The 24,921-nt window shown below is 51.7% G+C and overlaps 1 protein-coding gene across 6 annotated transcripts in view; it reads left to right on the forward strand.

Annotated features, from left to right (window-relative positions):
• ABCC9 (ATP binding cassette subfamily C member 9) overlaps positions 1–24,921 on the forward strand; it is a 184,550-nt gene that overhangs the window by 154,024 nt on the left and 5,605 nt on the right. For all 6 annotated transcript variants that reach the window (XM_077267227.1, XM_077267228.1, XM_077267225.1 and 3 more), the window contains 10 exons: positions 13,975–14,044; positions 14,116–14,273; positions 14,346–14,438; positions 14,749–14,851; positions 15,600–15,701; positions 19,966–20,086; positions 20,221–20,351; positions 20,565–20,643; positions 21,125–21,233; positions 24,719–24,822. In XM_077267227.1, coding sequence (XP_077123342.1) covers positions 13,975–14,044; positions 14,116–14,273; positions 14,346–14,438; positions 14,749–14,851; positions 15,600–15,701; positions 19,966–20,086; positions 20,221–20,351; positions 20,565–20,643; positions 21,125–21,233; positions 24,719–24,822 — 1,070 coding nt within the window. The remainder of the gene's footprint in view (positions 1–13,974; positions 14,045–14,115; positions 14,274–14,345; positions 14,439–14,748; positions 14,852–15,599; positions 15,702–19,965; positions 20,087–20,220; positions 20,352–20,564; positions 20,644–21,124; positions 21,234–24,718; positions 24,823–24,921) is intronic.

Raw genomic sequence — 24,921 nt, forward strand, 5'->3', positions numbered from 1 at the left:
CCCTCTGACAGTTCTTCTAGCACACGGTCGCAGTATATGGACCCCCCTTATATAATGTCACCTGCCTGGTTCTTTCCTCCCTCTGACAGTTCTTCTAGCACACGGTCGCAGTATATGGACTCCCCTTATATAATGTCACCTGCCCGGTTCTTTCCTCCCTCTGACAGTTCTTCTGGCACACGGTCGCAGTATATGGACTCCCCTTATATAATGTCACCTGCCTGGTTCTTTCCTCCCTCTGACAGTTCTTCTAGCACACGGTCGCAGTATATGGACCCACCTTATATAATGTCACCTGCCTGGTTCTTTCCTCCCTCTGACAGTTCTTCTAGCACACGGTCGCAGTATATGGACCCACCTTATATAATGTCACCTGCCTGGTTCTTTCCTCCCTCTGACAGTTCTTCTAGCACACGGTCGCAGTATATGGACCCCCCTTATATAATGTCACCTGCCTGGTTCTTTCCTCCCTCTGACAGTTCTTCCAGCACACGGTCGCAGTATATGGACCCCCCTTATATAATGTCACCTGCCTGGTTCTTTCCTCCCTCTGACAGTTCTTCTAGCACACGGTCGCAGTATATGGACTCCCCTTATATAATGTCACCTGCCTGGTTCTTTCCTCCCTCTGACAGTTCTTCTAGCACACGGTCGCAGTATATGGACCCCCCTTATATAATGTCACCTGCCTGGTTCTTTCCTCCCTCTGACAGTTCTTCTGGCACACGGTCGCAGTATATGGACCCACCTTATATAATGTCACCTGCCTGGTTCTTTGCTCCCTCTGACAGTTCTTCTGGCACACGGTCGCAGTATATGGACCCCCCTTATATAATGTCACCTGCCTGGTTCTTTGCTCCCTCTGACAGTTCTTCTGGCACACGGTCGCAGTATATGGACCCCCCTTATATAATGTCACCTGCCTGGTTCTTTCCTCCCTCTGACAGTTCTTCTGGCACACGGTCGCAGTATATGGACCCCCCTTATATAATGTCACCTGCCTGGTTCTTTCCTCCCTCTGACAGTTCTTCTAGCACACGGTCGCAGTATATGGACCCCCCTTATATAATGTCACCTGCCTGGTTCTTTCCTCCCTCTGACAGTTCTTCTAGCACACGGTCGCAGTATATGGACCCACCTTATATAATGTCACCTGCCTGGTTCTTTCCTCCCTCTGACAGTTCTTCTGGCACACGGTCGCAGTATATGGACCCCCTTATATAATGTCACCTGCCCGGTTCTTTCCTCCCTCTGACAGTTCTTCTGGCACACGGTCGCAGTATATGGACCCCCCTTATATAATGTCACCTGCCTGGTTCTTTCCTCCCTCTGACAGTTCTTCTAGCACACGGTCGCAGTATATGGACCCCCCTTATATAATGTCACCTGCCTGGTTCTTTCCTCCCTCTGACAGTTCTTCTGGCACACGGTCGCAGTATATGGACTCCCCTTATATAATGTCACCTGCCTGGTTCTTTGCTCCCTCTGACAGTTCTTCTAGCACACGGTCGCAGTATATGGACCTCCCTTATATAATGTCACCTGCCTGGTTCTTTGCTCCCTCTGACAGTTCTTCTGGCACACGGTCGCAGTATATGGACTCCCCTTATATAATGTCACCTGCCTGGTTCTTTCCTCCCTCTGACAGTTCTTCAGGCACACGGTCGCAGTATATGGACCCCCCTTATATAATGTCACCTGCCTGGTTCTTTCCTCCCTCTGACAGTTCTTCTAGCACACGGTCGCAGTATATGGACTCCCCTTATATAATGTCACCTGCCTGGTTCTTTCCTCCCTCTGACAGTTCTTCTAGCACACGGTCGCAGTATATGGACCCCCCTTATATAATGTCACCTGCCTGGTTCTTTCCTCCCTCTGACAGTTCTTCTAGCACAGGGTCGCAGTATATGGACCCACCTTATATAATGTCACCTGCCTGGTTCTTTCCTCCCTCTGACAGTTCTTCTAGCACACGGTCGCAGTATATGGACTCCCCTTATATAATGTCACCTGCCTGGTTCTTTCCTCCCTCTGACAGTTCTTCTAGCACACGGTCGCAGTATATGGACTCCCCTTATATAATGTCACCTGCCTGGTTCTTTCCTCCCTCTGACAGTTCTTCTAGCACACGGTCGCAGTATATGGACTCCCCTTATATAATGTCACCTGCCTGGTTCTTTCCTCCCTCTGACAGTTCTTCTAGCACACGGTCGCAGTATATGGACCCCCCTTATATAATGTCACCTGCCTGGTTCTTTCCTCCCTCTGACAGTTCTTCTGGCACACGGTCGCAGTATATGGACCCCCCTTATATAATGTCACCTGCCTGGTTCTTTCCTCCCTCTGACAGTTCTTCTAGCACACGGTCGCAGTATATGGACTCCCCTTATATAATGTCACCTGCCCGGTTCTTTCCTCCCTCTGACAGTTCTTCTGGCACACGGTCGCAGTATATGGACCCACCTTATATAATGTCACCTGCCTGGTTCTTTGCTCCCTCTGACAGTTCTTCTGGCACACGGTCGCAGTATATGGACTCCCCTTATATAATGTCACCTGCCTGGTTCTTTGCTCCCTCTGACAGTTCTTCTGGCACACGGTCGCAGTATATGGACCCCCCTTATATAATGTCACCTGCCTGGTTCTTTGCTCCCTCTGACAGTTCTTCTGGCACACGGTCGCAGTATATGGACCCCCCTTATATAATGTCACCTGCCTGGTTCTTTCCTCCCTCTGACAGTTCTTCAGGCACACGGTCGCAGTATATGGACTCCCCTTATATAATGTCACCTGCCCGGTTCTTTCCTCCCTCTGACAGTTCTTCTAGCACACGGTCGCAGTATATGGACTCCCCTTATATAATGTCACCTGCCTGGTTCTTTCCTCCCTCTGACAGTTCTTCTGGCACACGGTCGCAGTATATGGACCCCCCTTATATAATGTCACCTGCCTGGTTCTTTCCTCCCTCTGACAGTTCTTCTGGCACATGGTCGCAGTATATGGACCCCCCTTATATAATGTCACCTGCCTGGTTCTTTCCTCCCTCTGACAGTTCTTCTGGCACATGGTCGCAGTATATGGACCCCCCTTATATAATGTCACCTGCCTGGTTCTTTCCTCCCTCTGACAGTTCTTCTAGCACACGGTCGCAGTATATGGACCCACCTTATATAATGTCACCTGCCTGGTTCTTTCCTCCCTCTGACAGTTCTTCTAGCACACGGTCGCAGTATATGGACTCCCCTTATATAATGTCACCTGCCTGGTTCTTTCCTCCCTCTGACAGTTCTTCTAGCACACGGTCGCAGTATATGGACTCCCCTTATATAATGTCACCTGCCTGGTTCTTTCCTCCCTCTGACAGTTCTTCTAGCACACGGTCGCAGTATATGGACCCCCCTTATATAATGTCACCTGCCCGGTTCTTTCCTCCCTCTGACAGTTCTTCTAGCACACGGTCGCAGTATATGGACCCCCCTTATATAATGTCACCTGCCTGGTTCTTTCCTCCCTCTGACAGTTCTTCTAGCACACGGTCGCAGTATATGGACCCACCTTATATAATGTCACCTGCCTGGTTCTTTCCTCCCTCTGACAGTTCTTCTAGCACACGGTCGCAGTATATGGACCCCCCTTATATAATGTCACCTGCCTGGTTCTTTCCTCCCTCTGACAGTTCTTCTGGCACACGGTCGCAGTATATGGACTCCCCTTATATAATGTCACCTGCCTGGTTCTTTCCTCCCTCTGACAGTTCTTCTAGCACACGGTCGCAGTATATGGACTCCCCTTATATAATGTCACCTGCCTGGTTCTTTCCTCCCTCTGACAGTTCTTCTAGCACACGGTCGCAGTATATGGACCCCCCTTATATAATGTCACCTGCCTGGTTCTTTCCTCCCTCTGACAGTTCTTCTAGCACACGGTCGCAGTATATGGACTCCCCTTATATAATGTCACCTGCCTGGTTCTTTCCTCCCTCTGACAGTTCTTCTGGCACACGGTCGCAGTATATGGACCCCCCTTATATAATGTCACCTGCCTGGTTCTTTCCTCCCTCTGACAGTTCTTCTAGCACACGGTCGCAGTATATGGACTCCCCTTATATAATGTCACCTGCCTGGTTCTTTCCTCCCTCTGACAGTTCTTCTGGCACACGGTCGCAGTATATGGACCCCCCTTATATAATGTCACCTGCCTGGTTCTTTCCTCCCTCTGACAGTTCTTCTAGCACACGGTCGCAGTATATGGACCCCCCTTATATAATGTCACCTGCCTGGTTCTTTCCTCCCTCTGACAGTTCTTCTGGCACACGGTCGCAGTATATGGACTCCCCTTATATAATGTCACCTGCCTGGTTCTTTCCTCCCTCTGACAGTTCTTCTGGCACACGGTTGCAGTATATGGACCCCCCTTATATAATGTCACCTGCCTGGTTCTTTCCTCCCTCTGACAGTTCTTCTAGCACACGGTCGCAGTATATGGACTCCCCTTATATAATGTCACCTGCCCGGTTCTTTGCTCCCTCTGGCAGTTCTTCCTGGCACACGGTCGCAGTATATGGACTCCCCTTATATAATGTCACCTGCCTGGTTCTTTGCTCCCTCTGACAGTTCTTCTGGCACACGGTCGCAGTATATGGACCCCCCTTATATAATGTCACCTGCCTGGTTCTTTCCTCCCTCTGACAGTTCTTCTAGCACACGGTCGCAGTATATGGACTCCCCTTATATAATGTCACCTGCCTGGTTCTTTCCTCCCTCTGACAGTCCTTCCTGGCACACGGTCACAGTATATGGACCTCCCTTACATGAGGTCACCTGCCTGGTTCTTTCCTCCCTCTGACAGTTCTTCTAGCACACGGTCGCAGTATATGGACTCCCCTTATATAATGTCACCTGCCCGGTTCTTTCCTCCCTCTGACAGTTCTTCTGGCACACGGTCGCAGTATATGGACCCCCCTTATATAATGTCACCTGCCTGGTTCTTTCCTCCCTCTGACAGTTCTTCTGGCACACGGTCGCAGTATATGGACCCCCCTTATATAATGTCACCTGCCTGGTTCTTTCCTCCCTCTGACAGTTCTTCTAGCACACGGTCGCAGTATATGGACCCCCCTTATATAATGTCACCTGCCTGGTTCTTTCCTCCCTCTGACAGTTCTTCTAGCACACGGTCGCAGTATATGGACCCACCTTATATAATGTCACCTGCCCGGTTCTTTCCTCCCTCTGACAGTTCTTCTGGCACACGGTCGCAGTATATGGACCCCCCTTATATAATGTCACCTGCCTGGTTCTTTCCTCCCTCTGACAGTTCTTCTGGCACACGGTCGCAGTATATGGACTCCCCTTATATAATGTCACCTGCCCGGTTCTTTCCTCCCTCTGACAGTTCTTCTGGCACACGGTCGCAGTATATGGACCCCCCTTATATAATGTCACCTGCCTGGTTCTTTCCTCCCTCTGACAGTTCTTCTAGCACACGGTCGCAGTATATGGACCCACCTTATATAATGTCACCTGCCTGGTTCTTTCCTCCCTCTGACAGTTCTTCTAGCACACGGTCGCAGTATATGGACCCCCCTTATATAATGTCACCTGCCTGGTTCTTTCCTCCCTCTGACAGTTCTTCTGGCACACGGTCGCAGTATATGGACCCCCCTTATATAATGTCACCTGCCTGGTTCTTTCCTCCCTCTGACAGTTCTTCTGGCACACGGTCGCAGTATATGGACCCCCCTTATATAATGTCACCTGCCTGGTTCTTTCCTCCCTCTGACAGTTCTTCTGGCACACGGTCGCAGTATATGGACCCCCCTTATATAATGTCACCTGCCTGGTTCTTTCCTCCCTCTGACAGTTCTTCTAGCACACGGTCGCAGTATATGGACCCACCTTATATAATGTCACCTGCCCGGTTCTTTCCTCCCTCTGACAGTTCTTCTAGCACACGGTCGCAGTATATGGACCCCCCTTATATAATGTCACCTGCCTGGTTCTTTCCTCCCTCTGACAGTTCTTCTAGCACACGGTCGCAGTATATGGACCCACCTTATATAATGTCACCTGCCCGGTTCTTTCCTCCCTCTGACAGTTCTTCTAGCACACGGTCGCAGTATATGGACTCCCCTTATATAATGTCACCTGCCTGGTTCTTTCCTCCCTCTGACAGTTCTTCTAGCACACGGTCGCAGTATATGGACTCCCCTTATATAATGTCACCTGCCTGGTTCTTTCCTCCCTCTGACAGTTCTTCTAGCACACGGTCGCAGTATATGGACCCACCTTATATAATGTCACCTGCCTGGTTCTTTCCTCCCTCTGACAGTTCTTCTGGCACACGGTCGCAGTATATGGACCCCCCTTATATAATGTCACCTGCCTGGTTCTTTCCTCCCTCTGACAGTTCTTCTGGCACACGGTCGCAGTATATGGACCCCCCTTATATAATGTCACCTGCCTGGTTCTTTCCTCCCTCTGACAGTTCTTCTGGCACACGGTCGCAGTATATGGACTCCCCTTATATAATGTCACCTGCCCGGTTCTTTGCTCCCTCTGACAGTTCTTCTGGCACACGGTCGCAGTATATGGACCCCCCTTATATAATGTCACCTGCCTGGTTCTTTCCTCCCTCTGACAGTTCTTCCTGGCACACGGTCGCAGTATATGGACCCCCCTTATATAATGTCACCTGCCTGGTTCTTTCCTCCCTCTGACAGTTCTTCTAGCACACGGTCGCAGTATATGGACCCCCCTTATATAATGTCACCTGCCTGGTTCTTTCCTCCCTCTGACAGTTCTTCTGGCACACGGTCGCAGTATATGGACTCCCCTTATATAATGTCACCTGCCTGGTTCTTTCCTCCCTCTGACAGTTCTTCTGGCACACGGTTGCAGTATATGGACCCCCCTTATATAATGTCACCTGCCTGGTTCTTTCCTCCCTCTGACAGTTCTTCTAGCACACGGTCGCAGTATATGGACCCCCCTTATATAATGTCACCTGCCTGGTTCTTTCCTCCCTCTGACAGTTCTTCTAGCACACGGTCGCAGTATATGGACTCCCCTTATATAATGTCACCTGCCTGGTTCTTTCCTCCCTCTGACAGTTCTTCTAGCACACGGTCGCAGTATATGGACCCCCCTTATATAATGTCACCTGCCTGGTTCTTTCCTCCCTCTGACAGTTCTTCTAGCACACGGTCGCAGTATATGGACTCCCCTTATATAATGTCACCTGCCTGGTTCTTTCCTCCCTCTGACAGTTCTTCTGGCACACGGTCGCAGTATATGGACCCCCCTTATATAATGTCACCTGCCTGGTTCTTTCCTCCCTCTGACAGTTCTTCTAGCACACGGTCGCAGTATATGGACCCACCTTATATAATGTCACCTGCCCGGTTCTTTCCTCCCTCTGACAGTTCTTCTAGCACACGGTCGCAGTATATGGACCCACCTTATATAATGTCACCTGCCCGGTTCTTTCCTCCCTCTGACAGTTCTTCTAGCACACGGTCGCAGTATATGGACCCCCCTTATATAATGTCACCTGCCTGGTTCTTTCCTCCCTCTGACAGTTCTTCTGGCACACGGTCGCAGTATATGGACTCCCCTTATATAATGTCACCTGCCTGGTTCTTTCCTCCCTCTGACAGTTCTTCTAGCACACGGTCGCAGTATATGGACCCACCTTATATAATGTCACCTGCCTGGTTCTTTCCTCCCTCTGACAGTTCTTCTGGCACACGGTCGCAGTATATGGACCCCCCTTATATAATGTCACCTGCCTGGTTCTTTCCTCCCTCTGACAGTTCTTCTGGCACACGGTCGCAGTATATGGACCCCCCTTATATAATGTCACCTGCCTGGTTCTTTCCTCCCTCTGACAGTTCTTCTAGCACACGGTCGCAGTATATGGACTCCCCTTATATAATGTCACCTGCCTGGTTCTTTGCTCCCTCTGACAGTTCTTCAGGCACACGGTCGCAGTATATGGACCCCCCTTATATAATGTCACCTGCCTGGTTCTTTCCTCCCTCTGACAGTTCTTCTAGCACACGGTCGCAGTATATGGACTCCCCTTATATAATGTCACCTGCCTGGTTCTTTCCTCCCTCTGACAGTTCTTCTAGCACACGGTCGCAGTATATGGACCCACCTTATATAATGTCACCTGCCTGGTTCTTTCCTCCCTCTGACAGTTCTTCTGGCACACGGTCGCAGTATATGGACCCCCCTTATATAATGTCACCTGCCTGGTTCTTTCCTCCCTCTGACAGTTCTTCTGGCACACGGTCGCAGTATATGGACCCCCCTTATATAATGTCACCTGCCTGGTTCTTTCCTCCCTCTGACAGTTCTTCTGGCACACGGTCGCAGTATATGGACCCCCCTTATATAATGTCACCTGCCTGGTTCTTTCCTCCCTCTGACAGTTCTTCTGGCACACGGTCGCAGTATATGGACCCCCCTTATATAATGTCACCTGCCTGGTTCTTTCCTCCCTCTGACAGTTCTTCTAGCACACGGTCGCAGTATATGGACCCACCTTATATAATGTCACCTGCCCGGTTCTTTCCTCCCTCTGACAGTTCTTCTAGCACACGGTCGCAGTATATGGACCCCCCTTATATAATGTCACCTGCCTGGTTCTTTCCTCCCTCTGACAGTTCTTCTGGCACACGGTCGCAGTATATGGACCCCCCTTATATAATGTCACCTGCCTGGTTCTTTCCTCCTTCTGACAGTTCTTCTAGCACACGGTCGCAGTATATGGACTCCCCTTATATAATGTCACCTGCCTGGTTCTTTCCTCCCTCTGACAGTTCTTCTAGCACACGGTCGCAGTATATGGACCCCCCTTATATAATGTCACCTGCCTGGTTCTTTCCTCCCTCTGACAGTTCTTCTAGCACACGGTCGCAGTATATGGACCCACCTTATATAATGTCACCTGCCCGGTTCTTTCCTCCCTCTGACAGTTCTTCTAGCACACGGTCGCAGTATATGGACCCCCCTTATATAATGTCACCTGCCTGGTTCTTTCCTCCCTCTGACAGTTCTTCTGGCACACGGTCGCAGTATATGGACCCCCCTTATATAATGTCACCTGCCTGGTTCTTTCCTCCTTCTGACAGTTCTTCTAGCACACGGTCGCAGTATATGGACTCCCCTTATATAATGTCACCTGCCTGGTTCTTTCCTCCCTCTGACAGTTCTTCTGGCACACGGTCGCAGTATATGGACCCCCCTTATATAATGTCACCTGCCTGGTTCTTTCCTCCCTCTGACAGTTCTTCTGGCACACGGTCGCAGTATATGGACCCCCCTTATATAATGTCACCTGCCTGGTTCTTTCCTCCCTCTGACAGTTCTTCTGGCACACGGTCGCAGTATATGGACCCCCCTTATATAATGTCACCTGCCTGGTTCTTTCCTCCCTCTGACAGTTCTTCTGGCACACGGTCGCAGTATATGGACCCCCCTTATATAATGTCACCTGCCTGGTTCTTTCCTCCCTCTGACAGTTCTTCTAGCACACGGTCGCAGTATATGGACCCACCTTATATAATGTCACCTGCCCGGTTCTTTCCTCCCTCTGACAGTTCTTCTAGCACACGGTCGCAGTATATGGACCCCCCTTATATAATGTCACCTGCCTGGTTCTTTCCTCCTTCTGACAGTTCTTCTAGCACACGGTCGCAGTATATGGACTCCCCTTATATAATGTCACTTGCCTGGTTCTTCCCAACTCTCTGACAGTTCTTCTAGCACACGGTCGCAGTATATGGACTCCCCTTATATAATGTCACCTGCCTGGTTCTTTCCTCCCTCTGACAGTTCTTCTAGCACACGGTCGCAGTATATGGACCCCCCTTATATAATGTCACCTGCCCGGTTCTTTCCTCCCTCTGACAGTTCTTCTAGCACACGGTCGCAGTATATGGACCCCCCTTATATAATGTCACCTGCCTGGTTCTTTCCTCCCTCTGACAGTTCTTCTGGCACACGGTCGCAGTATATGGACCCACCTTATATAATGTCACCTGCCTGGTTCTTTCCTCCCTCTGACAGTTCTTCTAGCACACGGTCGCAGTATATGGACCCACCTTATATAATGTCACCTGCCTGGTTCTTTCCTCCCTCTGACAGTTCTTCTAGCACACGGTCGCAGTATATGGACCCCCCTTATATAATGTCACCTGCCTGGTTCTTTCCTCCCTCTGACAGTTCTTCTGGCACACGGTCGCAGTATATGGACCCCCCTTATATAATGTCACCTGCCTGGTTCTTTCCTCCCTCTGACAGTTCTTCTAGCACACGGTCGCAGTATATGGACCCCCCTTATATAATGTCACCTGCCTGGTTCTTTCCTCCCTCTGACAGTTCTTCTGGCACACGGTCGCAGTATATGGACCCCCCTTATATAATGTCACCTGCCTGGTTCTTTCCTCCCTCTGACAGTTCTTCTGGCACACGGTCGCAGTATATGGACCCCCCTTATATAATGTCACCTGCCTGGTTCTTTCCTCCCTCTGACAGTTCTTCTAGCACACGGTCGCAGTATATGGACCCCCCTTATATAATGTCACCTGCCTGGTTCTTTCCTCCCTCTGACAGTTCTTCTAGCACACGGTCGCAGTATATGGACCCCCCTTATATAATGTCACCTGCCTGGTTCTTTCCTCCTTCTGACAGTTCTTCTAGCACACGGTCGCAGTATATGGACCCCCCTTATATAATGTCACCTGCCTGGTTCTTCCCAACTCTCTGACAGTTCTTCTAGCACACGGTCGCAGTATATGGACTCCCCTTATATAATGTCACCTGCCTGGTTCTTTCCTCCCTCTGACAGTTCTTCTGGCACACGGTCGCAGTATATGGACCCACCTTATATAATGTCACCTGCCCGGTTCTTTCCTCCCTCTGACAGTTCTTCTAGCACACGGTCGCAGTATATGGACCCCCCTTATATAATGTCACCTGCCTGGTTCTTTCCTCCTTCTGACAGTTCTTCTAGCACACGGTCGCAGTATATGGACCCCCCTTATATAATGTCACCTGCCTGGTTCTTCCCAACTCTCTGACAGTTCTTCTAGCACACGGTCGCAGTATATGGACTCCCCTTATATAATGTCACCTGCCTGGTTCTTTCCTCCCTCTGACAGTTCTTCTAGCACACGGTCGCAGTATATGGACCCCCCTTATATAATGTCACCTGCCCGGTTCTTTCCTCCCTCTGACAGTTCTTCTAGCACACGGTCGCAGTATATGGACCCCCCTTATATAATGTCACCTGCCTGGTTCTTTCCTCCCTCTGACAGTTCTTCTGGCACACGGTCGCAGTATATGGACCCACCTTATATAATGTCACCTGCCTGGTTCTTTCCTCCCTCTGACAGTTCTTCTAGCACACGGTCGCAGTATATGGACCCACCTTATATAATGTCACCTGCCTGGTTCTTTCCTCCCTCTGACAGTTCTTCTAGCACACGGTCGCAGTATATGGACCCCCCTTATATAATGTCACCTGCCTGGTTCTTTCCTCCCTCTGACAGTTCTTCTGGCACACGGTCGCAGTATATGGACCCCCCTTATATAATGTCACCTGCCTGGTTCTTTCCTCCCTCTGACAGTTCTTCTAGCACACGGTCGCAGTATATGGACCCCCCTTATATAATGTCACCTGCCTGGTTCTTTCCTCCCTCTGACAGTTCTTCTGGCACACGGTCGCAGTATATGGACCCCCCTTATATAATGTCACCTGCCTGGTTCTTTCCTCCCTCTGACAGTTCTTCTGGCACACGGTCGCAGTATATGGACTCCCCTTATATAATGTCACCTGCCTGGTTCTTTCCTCCCTCTGACAGTTCTTCTAGCACACGGTCGCAGTATATGGACCCCCCTTATATAATGTCACCTGCCTGGTTCTTTCCTCCCTCTGACAGTTCTTCTAGCACACGGTCGCAGTATATGGACCCCCCTTATATAATGTCACCTGCCTGGTTCTTTCCTCCCTCTGACAGTTCTTCTAGCACACGGTCGCAGTATATGGACCCCCCTTATATAATGTCACCTGCCTGGTTCTTCCCAACTCTCTGACAGTTCTTCTGGCACACGGTCGCAGTATATGGACCCCCCTTATATAATGTCACCTGCCTGGTTCTTCCCAACTCTCTGACAGTTCTTCTGGCACACGGTCGCAGTATATGGACCCCCCTTATATAATGTCACCTGCCTGGTTCTTTGCTCCCTCTGACAGTTCTTCTGGCACACGGTCGCAGTATATGGACCCCCCTTATATAATGTCACCTGCCTGGTTCTTTCCTCCCTCTGACAGTTCTTCTGGCACACGGTCGCAGTATATGGACCCCCCTTATATAATGTCACCTGCCTGGTTCTTTCCTCCCTCTGACAGTTCTTCTAGCACACGGTCGCAGTATATGGACCCACCTTATATAATGTCACCTGCCTGGTTCTTTCCTCCCTCTGACAGTTCTTCTGGCACACGGTCGCAGTATATGGACCTCCCTTACATGAGGTCACCTGCCTGGTTCTTTCCTCCCTCTGACAGTTCTTCTGGCACACGGTCGCAGTATATGGACCCCCCTTATATAATGTCACCTGCCTGGTTCTTTGCTCCCTCTGACAGTTCTTCTGGCACACGGTCGCAGTATATGGACCCACCTTATATAATGTCACCTGCCTGGTTCTTTCCTCCCTCTGACAGTTCTTCTGGCACACGGTCGCAGTATATGGACCCACCTTATATAATGTCACCTGCCTGGTTCTTTCCTCCCTCTGACAGTTCTTCTGGCACACGGTCGCAGTATATGGACCTCCCTTACATGAGGTCACCTGCCTGGTTCTTTCCTCCCTCTGACAGTTCTTCTGGCACACGGTCGCAGTATATGGACCCCCCTTATATAATGTCACCTGCCTGGTTCTTTGCTCCCTCTGACAGTTCTTCTAGCACACGGTCGCAGTATATGGACCCCCCTTATATAATGTCACCTGCCTGGTTCTTTCCTCCCTCTGACAGTTCTTCTAGCACACGGTCGCAGTATATGGACCCCCCTTATATAATGTCACCTGCCTGGTTCTTTCCTCCCTCTGACAGTTCTTCTGGCACACGGTCGCAGTATATGGACCCCCCTTATATAATGTCACCTGCCTGGTTCTTTCCTCCCTCTGACAGTTCTTCTAGCACACGGTCGCAGTATATGGACCCCCCTTATATAATGTCACCTGCCTGGTTCTTTCCTCCTTCTGACAGTTCTTCTAGCACACGGTCGCAGTATATGGACCCACCTTATATAATGTCACCTGCCTGGTTCTTTCCTCCCTCTGACAGTCCTTCCTGGCACACGGTCACAGTATATGGACCTCCCTTACATGAGGTCACCTGCCTGGTTCTTTGCTCCCTCTGGCAGTTCTTCCTGGCACACGGTTGCAGTATGGAGACCCCCCTTACATGAGGTCACCTGCCTGGTTCTTTCCTCCCTCTGACAGTTCTTCCTGGCACGCGATTGCAGTATATGGACCCCCCTTACATAATGTCACCTTCCCAGTTCTGTTGTCCCTCTGACAGTTCTTCCTGGCACACGGTTGCAGTATGGAGACCCCCCTTACCTGAGGTCACCTGCCTGGTTCTTTGCTCCCTCTGACAGTTCTTCCTGGCACACGATTGCAGTATATGGACCCCCCTTACATAATGTCACCTGCCCGGTTCGGTCCTCCCTCTGACAGTCCTTCCTGGCACACGGTTGCAGTATGGAGACCCCCCTTACATGAGGTCACCTGCCCGGTTCTGTTGTCCCTCTGACAGTTCTTCCTGGCACACGATCGCAGTATATGGACCCCCCTTATATAATGTCACCTGCCCGGTATAACGCCGCAGTGCTATAGATCTGTGGATCATGTACGTGTCCCTTTAAGCGCGGACCCCCTGATGTCTTGTGTCTCTCTGCAGGTTCTTTGACACGACGCCGCTGGGACTCATCCTGAACCGCTTCTCTGCCGACACGAACATCATCGATCAGGTGAGACGGCGCCGGCTGCGCTGGGTCCTGCGGCTCCTCCGTTACTGATGTGGCCCCTCGTGTCCCCGCAGCACATCCCCCCCACCCTGGAGTCGCTCACCCGCTCCTCGCTCCTCTGCCTGTCCGCCATCGGGGTCATCAGCTACGCCAACCCCCTCTTCCTGATCGCACTCCTGCCTCTCGGCGTCGCCTTCTACTTCATCCAGAAATACTTCAGAGTCGCCTCCAAGTGAGTATGGGGGTCCGAGCAGCCCCCGGGGGGCTCCTGTCATGTGGTCACCCTCCGCTCCGTGTTTTCCAGGGACCTGCAGGAATTGGATGATAACACCCAGCTCCCGCTGCTCTGCCACTTCTCGGAGACGGCCGAGGGTCTCACCACCATCCGCGCCTTCAGGTATCCGCCATGTTATATAGGATGGATGTATTACAAGTGACGGAGCAGGAGATCGGGACCCCCAGGGAAGATCGGGACCCCCAGAGAGTGGCGTGGCCCCCAGTTACTGCTCACAAGGGCCCTGACACGTCAGATGGAGTCCCGAGGTCTGTACAGGGGCCGAGTAGCCCCACCACAGCCCCCCGATAACTCCTCCTGGCAGCACGTGCCCATCATAGCCGTGGTCACGGGGGGCTTTCTCTACATGGGCTGAGCTGTGTCGTGCAGGATGATGGCGGCAGAATAATCATCCACCTCTCATCACCCGCAGGCACGAGTCCAGATTCAAGCAGCGCATGCTGGAGCTGAGCGACACCAACAACCTGGCGTATCTCTTCCTGACTGCGGCAAACAGGTGGCTGGAGGTCCGGACGGTGAGGAGGGCAGACCCTGCCAGAGAAGAGCTCACTGCACCCATCATCCATCCACACTGCACCCATCATCCATCCACACTGCACCCATCATCCATCCACACTGCACCCATCATCCATCCACACTGCACCCATCATCCATCCTCGCTGCACCCATCATCCATCCTCACTGCACCCATCATCCATCCTCACTGCACCCATCATCCATCCACACTGCACCCATCATCCATCCTCACTGCACCCATCATCCATCCTCACTGCACCCATCATCCATCCACACTGCACCATCATCCATCCTCACTGCACCCATCATCCAGCCACACTGCACCCATCATCCAGCCACACTGCACCATCATCCATCCTCAGTGCACCCGTCATCCATCCTCAGTGCACCCGTCATCCATCCTCAGTGCACCCGTCATCCATCCTCACTGCACCCGTCATCCATCCTCACTGCACCCATCATCCATCCTCACTGCACCCATCATCCATCCGCACTGCACCCGTCATCCATCCGCACTGCACCCGTCATCCATCTGCACTGCACCCATCATCCATCCACACTGCACCCGTCATCCATCCACACTGCACCCATCATCCATCCGCACTGCACCCATCATCCATCCGCACTGCACCCATCATCCATCCGCACTGCACCCATCATCCATCCTCACTGCACCCGTCATCCATCCGCACTGCACCCGTCATCCATCCGCACTGCTTCACGATCTGTATACATATCTCCTTCTAGGATTACCTGGGCGCCTGCATTGTCCTCACTGCTGCCGTCACCTTCATCACTTCCGGACTCACCTCTGGGATTGTTGGGTTTGGCCTCACCTACGCCCTCACGGTATGTGACTCTCACTATCCGACCCCATTCACCTCCAGAGCTGCACTCGCAAATCTATTCTATGGATCTAAAAAACGTAAACCGTAAATGACCCCTGTCCAGTGCACCGAGCACTGCATTATGTGATGGGGGTGGTAGTACCTATATGTGCAGTAATATTCGGGGGTCCCGTGTGCAGTAATATTCGGGGGTCCCATGTGCAGTAATATTCGGGGTCCCATGTGCAGTGATATTTAGGGGTGGTGTAATATTTCGGGGTGCAGTAATATTCTGGGGTTTTAACACGGAAAAAATTGGAGTTCCATACAACAAGAGATTTAGTAAAAAGTTTAAGACACTTTATTGAAAATACAAAAATGACATAGAAATAACAGAAAATCAAAAAAGGACGAAACACCTAGTAAGAAAACAAGTGAGTCCTCAGCGTCTCCAATGAGTAAATGTGGTCTCACACCAAGGGGTTGGTATACACTGCTATATAGTGATTTATATTGTGTAAAACCACTGAGTGCCGACAGATAAATGTGCGCCCTAATGCCTGTCACAGTGACCTGCACACAAATAACAAATAGAGCAGTGATAATGTATCTAATAGAAAATTGTCTTACCCATGGTGGAGATAAGTCACCATGCTTGTTCACAAAGAGGGAAATGTCTTTGTGAACAAGCATACGCGAAACGTGCGTTAGGGGGGTCGATTTGGCACCTGACTTATCTCCACCATGGGTAAGACAATTTTCTATTAGATACATTATCACTGCTCTATTTGTTATTTGTGCGCAGGTCACTGTGACAGGCATTAGGGCGCACATTTATCTGTCGGCACTCAGTGGTTTTTACACAATATAAATCACTATATAGCAGTGTATACCAACCCCTTGGTGTGAGACCACATTTACTCATTGGAGACGCTGAGGACTCACTTGTTTTCTTACTAGGTGTTTCGTCCTTTTTTGATTTTGTGTTATTTCTATGTCATTTTTGTATATTCAATAAAGTGTCTTAAACTTTTTACTAAATCTCTTGTTGTATGGAACTCCAATTTTTTCCGTGTTAAAATGTATTTTGGGAGTATACACTTACTAGTCCTTTAATACAGTTAGGTCCATATATATTTGGACAGAGACAACATTTTTCTAATTTTGGTTATAGACTTTACCACAATGAATTTTGAACAAAACAATTCAGATGCAGTTGAAGTTCAGACTTTCAGCTTTCATTTGAGGGTATCCACATTAAAATCGGATGAAGGGTTTAGGAGTTTCAGCTCCTTAACATGTGCCACCCTGTTTTTAAAGGGACCAAAAGTAATTGGACAATTGACTCCAAGGCTATTTCATGGACAGGTGTGGGCAATCCCTTTGTTATGTCATTCTGAATTAAGCAGATAAAGGGCCTGGAGTTGATTTGAGGTGTGGTGCTGCATTTGGAAGGTTTTGCTGTGAAGTAAACATGCGGTAAAGGAGCTCTCCATGCAGGTGAAACAAGCCATCCTTAAGCTGCGAAAACAGAAAAAACCCATCCGAGAAATTGCTACAATATTAGGAGTGGGACAATCTACAGTTTGGTACATCCTGAGAAAGAAAGAAAGCACTGGTGAACTCATCAATGCAAAAAGACCTGGGCGCCCACGGAAGACAACAGTGGTGGATGATCGCAGAATAATCTCCATGGTGAAGAGAAACCCCTTCACAACAGCCAACCAAGTGACCAACACTCTCCAGGAGGTCGGCGTATCAATATCCAAATCTACCATAAAGAGAAGACTGCATGAAAGTAACTACAGAGGGTTCACTGCACGGTGCAGCCACTCATAAGCATCAAGAGGAAAAAGGCTAAAAAACATCTAAAAAAGCCGGCACAGTTCTGGAAGAACATTCTGTGGACAGATGAAACCAAGATCATCCTCTACCAGAATGATGGAAAGAGAAAAGTATGGCGAAGGCGTGGTCCAGCTCATGATCCAAAGCATACCACATCATCTGTAACCACGGCGGAGGCAGTGTGATGGCTTGGGCATGCATGGCTGCCAGTGGCACTGGGTCACTAGTGTTTATGGATGATGTGACACAGGAATGAATTCTGAGGTCTTCAGAGCCGCCATACTGTGTGCTCAGATCCAGCCAAATGCAGCCAAACTGATTGGTCGTCGTTTCATACTACAGATGGACAATGACCCAAAACATAAAGCCAAAGAAACCCAGGAGTTCATTAAAGCAAAGAAGTGGAATATTCCTGAATGGCCAAGTCAGTCACCTGATCTGAACCCAATTGAGCAGCATTTCACTTGTTAAAGACTAAACTTCAGACAGAAAGGCCACAAACAACCAGCAACTGAAAACCACCGCAGTGAAGGCCTGGAGAGCATCAAAAAGGAGGAAACACAGCGTCTGGTGATGTCCATGAGGTCAAGACTTCAGGCCGTCATTGCCAACAAAGGGTTTTCAACCAAGTACTAGAAATGAACATTTTATTTACAATTATTGAATCTGTCCAATTACTTCTGGTCCCTTTAAAAACAGGGTGGCACATGTTAAGGAGCTGAAACTCCTAAACCCTTCATCCAATTTTAATGTGGATCCCCTCAAATGAAAGCTGAAAGTCTGAACTTCAACTGCATCTGAATTGTTTTGTCTAAAATTCATTGTGGTAATGTCTATAACCAAAATGAGAAAAATGTTGTCTCTGTCCAAATATATATGGACCTAACTGTATATGGGTATGTACTTTAAGTCAATTTGACAGTTACTTTCCACTATATGGGACTCATGTTCTTTTCTGTGAGTTTAAATATAATATTCAGAGGTCCCATGTGCAGTAATATTCGGGGTCCCATGTGCAGTAATATTCTGGGGTCCCATGTGCAGTAATATTCTGGGGTCCCATGTGCAGTAATATTCGGGGGTCCCATGTGCAGTAATATTCGGGGGTCCCATGTGCAGTAATATTCGGGGTCCCATGTGCAGTAATATTCGGGGGTCCCAAGTGCAGTAATATTCTGGGGTTCCATGTGCAGTAATATTCGGGGTCCCGTGTGCAGTAATATTCGGGGGTCCCGTGTGCAGTAATATTCTGGGGTTCCATGTACAGTAATATTCGGGGTCCCATGTGCAGTAATATTCAGAGGTCCCATGTGCAGTAATATTCAGAGGTCCCGTGTGCAGTAATATTCGGGGTCCCATGTGCAGTAATATTCGGGGTCCCGTGTGCAGTAATATTCGGGGGTCCCGTGTGCAGTAATATTCTGGGGTTCCATGTACAGTAATATTCGGGGTCCCATGTGCAGTAATATTCAGAGGTCCCATGTGCAGTAATATTCAGAGGTCCCGTGTGCAGTAATATTCGGGGTCCCATGTGCAGTAATATTCGGGGGTCCCATGTGCAGTAATATTCGGGGTCCCATGTGCAGTAATATTCGGGGTCCCATGTGCAGTAATATTCGGGGTCCCATGTGCAGTAATATTCGGGGGTCCCATGTGCAGTAATATTCTGGGGTCCCATGTGCAGTAATATTCGGGGGTCCCATGTGCAGTAATATTCTGGGGTCCCATGTGCAGTAATATTCGGGGGTCCCATGTGCAGTAATATTCGGGGTTCCATGTGCAGTAATATTCGGGGTCCCATGTGCAGTAATATTCGGGGTCCCATGTGCAGTAATATTCTGGGGTCCCATGTGCAGTAATATTCGGGGGTTCCATGTGCAGTAATATTCGGGGGTCCCATGTGCAGTAATATTCTGGGGTTCCATGTGCAGTAATATTCTGGGGTTCCATGTGCAGTAATATTCGGGGTCCCATGTGCAGTAATATTCTGGGGTTCCATGTGCAGTAATATTCGGGGGTCCCATGTGCAGTAATATTCGGGGGTCCCAAGTGCAGTAATATTCTGGGGTCCCGTGTGCAGTAATATTCGGGGTCCCATGTGCAGTAATATTCTGGGGTTCCATGTGCAGTAATATTCGGGGGTCCCATGTGCAGTAATATTCGGGGTCCCGTGTGCAGTAATATTCGGGGTCCCATGTGCAGTAATATTCTGGGGTCCCATGTGCAGTAATATTCGGGGGTCCCATGTGCAGTAATATTCGGGGTCCCGTGTGCAGTAATATTCGGGGGTCCCGTGTGCAGTAATATTCTGGGGTCCCGTGTGCAGTAATATTCTGGGGTCCCATGTGCAGTAATATTCTGGGGTCCCGTGTGCAGTGATATTTAGGGGTGCTGTAATATTTCGGGGTGCAGTAATATCCGGGGTCTCCCGTTTTCTGCAGGTCACTAATTACCTGAATTGGGTGGTCCGGAATCTGGCGGACCTGGAGGTTCAGATCGGGGCGGTGAAGAAGGTGAACAGTTTCCTGAACATCGAGTCTGAGTGTTACGAGGGGACCATGGGTACGACATTGGGGGTCCGTCCTGTACCTGATGGAGGAGGGGGTCCTGGTACCCCCGATGATTTCTGAGGGCCCCCGCTGCTTCCATCGTGTCGTCCTTTGGGTCCTCGTCATCTTCTCCGCCTGTTTCTCCAGATGCGCAGCAGGTGCCGGACGATTGGCCGAAGAGCGGAGAGATTCGGATCAGCGATCTGTGCGTTCGCTATGAGAACAACCTGAAGCCGGTGCTGAAACACGTGAAGGCTTATATCAGACCGGGGCAGAAGGTGACTACCACCCTCATCATGTCACCGCCCTGCAGAGCGCCATCACATCCTCCCACTGCTGTCCTCATGGGGATCAGACTACACGGGGCTTGTAACCATGGAGACACATAGACTAGCGGGGGAGCTGAGTACACAGAACGAGGCCGTGCCCCGGAGGAGTCAGTATTACGGGGGGGGAGTTCTTCCTTACTGTGCGCTTCCTCCTCTCCCCAGGTCGGGATCTGTGGGCGCACGGGCAGCGGTAAATCGTCCCTGTCGCTGGCATTCTTCAGGATGGTGGACATCTTTGATGGTGAGTGTGCAGATGTTTCTGCAGAGCATCCATAGTGGGAGTAGTAGTGATTCACTGTCCCAGGGCATTATGGGGTCCGCAGCGTGGAGGTGGCGGGCATCAGCAGCCGACCGGGAGATGTCTGTGCTGATAGGAGACGGGAATCCCAGCCAGGGACCTCCAGAGCCCCCAAACCCATTCCATGGGGCCACTACAGAAGTGCCATCTCATGTCACCCCCCACCTCCTCCATCCTGGGGCCCCGGGCCCTTCTTCTCAGCCATTTCCCAGGAGTAACCGGACCCTGCTTGTACTCCATGTGTCTCTGGGGGCTCCTGCACGGGGCCCATCCAAGCCAGGGGCCCCTGAGCATCTGCAGGGCTTGATGTGGCTAATTTTCATTGGTTCATTACCAGCCGACCTGTAGTGAAACTACAACTCCCAGCATTGCCTGACCGCCACAGATGGGTGGTGATAATGGTTTATTGGATATTTTTCCTTAGGAAAGATTGTGATTGATGGGATGGACATCGCGAAGCTCCCGCTGCACACGCTGCGCTCCCGCCTGTCCATCATCCTGCAGGACCCCGTGCTGTTCAGCGGCTCCATAAGGTGGGTGCACCGACCACACGGGGGACCCTGCCAGCTACAATGTAGCACTGAGCGTCCAGGGGAAAGACAGCAGCTACAATGTAGCACCGAGTGTCCGGGGGGGAGACAGCAGCTACAATGTAGCACCGAGCGTCCGGGGGGGAGACAGCAGCTACAATGTAGCACCGAGCGTCCGGGGGGAGACACCAGCGACAATGTAGCACCGACCGTCCGGGGGGGAGACACCAGCTACAATGTAGCACCGAGCGTCCGGGGGGAGACACCAGCGACAATGTAGCACCGACCGTCCGGGGGGGAGACACCAGCGACAATGTAGCACCGAGCATCCGGTGGGGAGACACTAGCTACAATGTAGCACCGAGTGGTCCGGTGGGGAGACACCAGCTACAAAGTAGCACCGAGCATCCGGTGGGGAGACACTAGCTACAATGTAGCACCGAGTGGTCCGGTGGGGAGACATCAGCTACAATGTAGCGCCGAGCGGTCCGGTGGGGAGACACCAGCTACAATGTAGCACCGAGCGGTCCGGTGGGGAGACACCAGCTACAATGTAGCACCGAGCGTCCGGGGGGAGACACCAGCGACAATGTAGCACTGAGCATCCGGGGGGAGACACCAGCTACAATGTAGCACCGAGCGTCCGGGGGGAGATACCAGCGACAATGTAGCACCGAGCATCCGGGGGGGAGACAGCAGCTACAATGTAGCACCGAGCATCCGGGGGAAAGACAGCAGCTACAATGTAGCACCGAGCGTCCGGGGGGAGACACCAGCGACAATGTAGCACCGACCGTCCGGGGGGGAGACACCAGCTACAATGTAGCACCGAGCGTCCGGGGGGAGATACCAGCGACAATGTAGCACCGAGCATCCGGGGGAAAGACAGCAGCTACTATGTACCACTGAGCATCCGGGGGAAAGACAGCGCGTCCGGGGGGGAGACAGCAGCTACAATGTAGCACCGAGTGTCCGGGGGGGAGACAGCAGCTACAATGTAGCACCGAGCGTCCGGGGGGAGACACCAGGTACAATGTAGCACCGAGCATCCGGGGGAAAGACAGCAGCTACAATGTAGCACCGAGCGTCCGGGGGAAAGCCAGCAGCTACAATGTAGCACCGAGCGTCCGGGGGGGAGACAGCAGCTACAATGTAGCACCGAGTGTCCGGGGGGGAGACAGCAGCTACAATGTAGCACCGAGCGTCCGGGGGGAGACACCAGGTACAATGTAGCACCGAGCATCCGGGGGAAAGACAGCAGCTACAATGTAGCACCGAGCGTCCGGGGGAAAGCCAGCAGCTACAATGTAGCACCGAGCGTCCGGGGGGAGACACCAGCGACAATGTAGCACCGAGCGTCCGGGGGGAGACACCAGCTACAATGTAGCACCGAGCGTCCAGGGGGGGAGACACCAGCTACAATGTAGCACCAAGCATCCGGGGGGAGACACCAGCTACAATGTAGCACCGAGCATCCGGGGGGAGACACCAGCTACAATGTAGCACCGAGCGTCCGGGGGGGAGACACCAGCTACAATGTAGCATCGAGCGTCCGGGGGGAAAGACATCAGCTACAATGTAGCACTGAGCATCCGGGGGGTGACGCCAGCTACAATGTAGCACCGAGCATCCGGGGGAAAGACACCAGCTACAATGTAGCACCGAGCGTCCGGGGGGAGACACCAGCTACAATGTAGCACCGAGCGGACCGGTGGGGAGACACCAGCAACAATGTAGCACCGAGCGGTCCGGTGGGGAGACACCAGCTACAAAGTAGCACCAAGCATCCGGTGGGGAGACACTAGCTACAATGTAGCACCGAGTGGTCCGGTGGGGAGACATCAGCTACAATGTAGCACCGAGCGGTCCGGTGGGGAGACACTAGCTACAAAGTAGCACCGAGCATCCGGTGGGGAGACACTAGCTACAATGTAGCACCGAGCATCCGGGGGGGAGACACCAGCGACAATGTAGCACCGAGCGTCCGGGGGGGAGACACCAGCTACAATGTAGCATCGAGCGTCCGGGGGGAAAGACATCAGCTACAATGTAGCACTGAGCATCCGGGGGGTGACGCCAGCTACAATGTAGCACCGAGCATCCGGGGGAAAGACACCAGCTACAATGTAGCACCGAGCGGTCCGGTGGGGAGACACCAGCTACAAAGTAGCACCGAGCATCCGGTGGGGAGACACTAGCTACAATGTAGCACCGAGCGTCCGGGGGGAGACACCAGCTACAATGTAGCACCGAGCGTCCGGTGGGGAGACACCAGCTACAATGTAGCACCGAGCGGTCCGGTGGGGAGACACCAGCTACTATGTAGCACCGAGCGTCCGGGGGGGAGACACCAGCTACAATGTAGCACCGAGCGTCCGGGGGGAGATACCAGCTACAATGTAGCACCGAGCATCCGGTGGGGAGACACTAGCTACAATGTAGCACCGAGCATCCGGTGGGGAGACACCAGCTACAATGTAGCACCGAGCGTCCGGGGGGAGACACCAGCTACAATGTAGCACCGAGCATCCGGTGGGGAGACACCAGCTACAATGTAGCACCGAGCGGTCCGGTGGGGAGACACCAGCTACAAAGTAGCACCGAGCATCCGGTGGGGAGACACCAGCTACAATGTAGCACCGAGCGTCCGGGGGGAGATACCAGCTACAATGTAGCACCGAGCATCCGGTGGGGAGACACCAGCTACTATGTAGCACCGAGCGTCCGGGGGGAGACACCAGCTACAATGTAGCACCGAGCATCCGGTGGGGAGACACCAGCTACAATGTAGCACCGAGCGTCCGGGGGGAGACACCAGCTACAATGTAGCACCGAGCATCCGGTGGGGAGACACCAGCTACAATGTAGCACCGAGCGGTCCGGTGGGGAGACACCAGCTACTATGTAGCACCGAGCGTCCGGGGGGGAGACACCAGCTACAATGTAGCACCGAGCGTCCGGGGGGAGACACCAGCTACAATGTAGCACCGAGCGTCCGGTGGGGAGACACCTGCTACAATGTAGCACTGAGCATCCGGTGGGGAGACACCAGCTACTATGTAGCACCGAGCATCCGGTGGGGAGACACTAGCTACAATGTAGCACCGAGCATCCGGTGGGAGACACCAGCTACAATGTAGCACCGAGCGTCCGGTGGGGAGACACCAGCTACAATGTAGCACCGAGCGGTCCGGTGGGGAGACACCAGCTACAATGTAGCACTGAACATCTGGCTGCTGAGCTTCTGTAACTTCAATTCTTCAGCCATTTCAGTAGCTCTGCTTCGTGTTACTGTATACGGGTCGGGGGCCGCTGGTAACAGGACAGATTTCTCGTCTGCCACATCTGTGACTGACGTCGGCCGCGGCTGTTACCGGCCCTGCTGATTCCCCTCATTACAGTGTGTCGTGCTGCGGTGACGGACGGGGTTTGTCGGTTTACAGCATTCCTCTGTGCTGCGGTGACCGCTGTCGGCCATTTTGTTTCAGGCTGAATTTGGATCCAGAATGTAAGTGCACGGACGACCGCCTCTGGGAAGCGCTGGAGATCGCGCAGCTGAAGAACCTGGTGAAGGCTCTGCCAGGGGGTCTAGGTATGTGGCCGGGGGAGGGGTGGGCCGCACACTTCTCCATTTAAAGGAATAGAAGTAGTGGTCTCTTGTGTTAGGAAACATAAACCAGGAGGATGTGGG

This window comes from Ranitomeya variabilis, chromosome 5 (genome assembly GCF_051348905.1).
Source record: "Ranitomeya variabilis isolate aRanVar5 chromosome 5, aRanVar5.hap1, whole genome shotgun sequence".
In the NCBI taxonomy this organism is placed as follows: Eukaryota; Metazoa; Chordata; class Amphibia; order Anura; family Dendrobatidae; genus Ranitomeya; species Ranitomeya variabilis.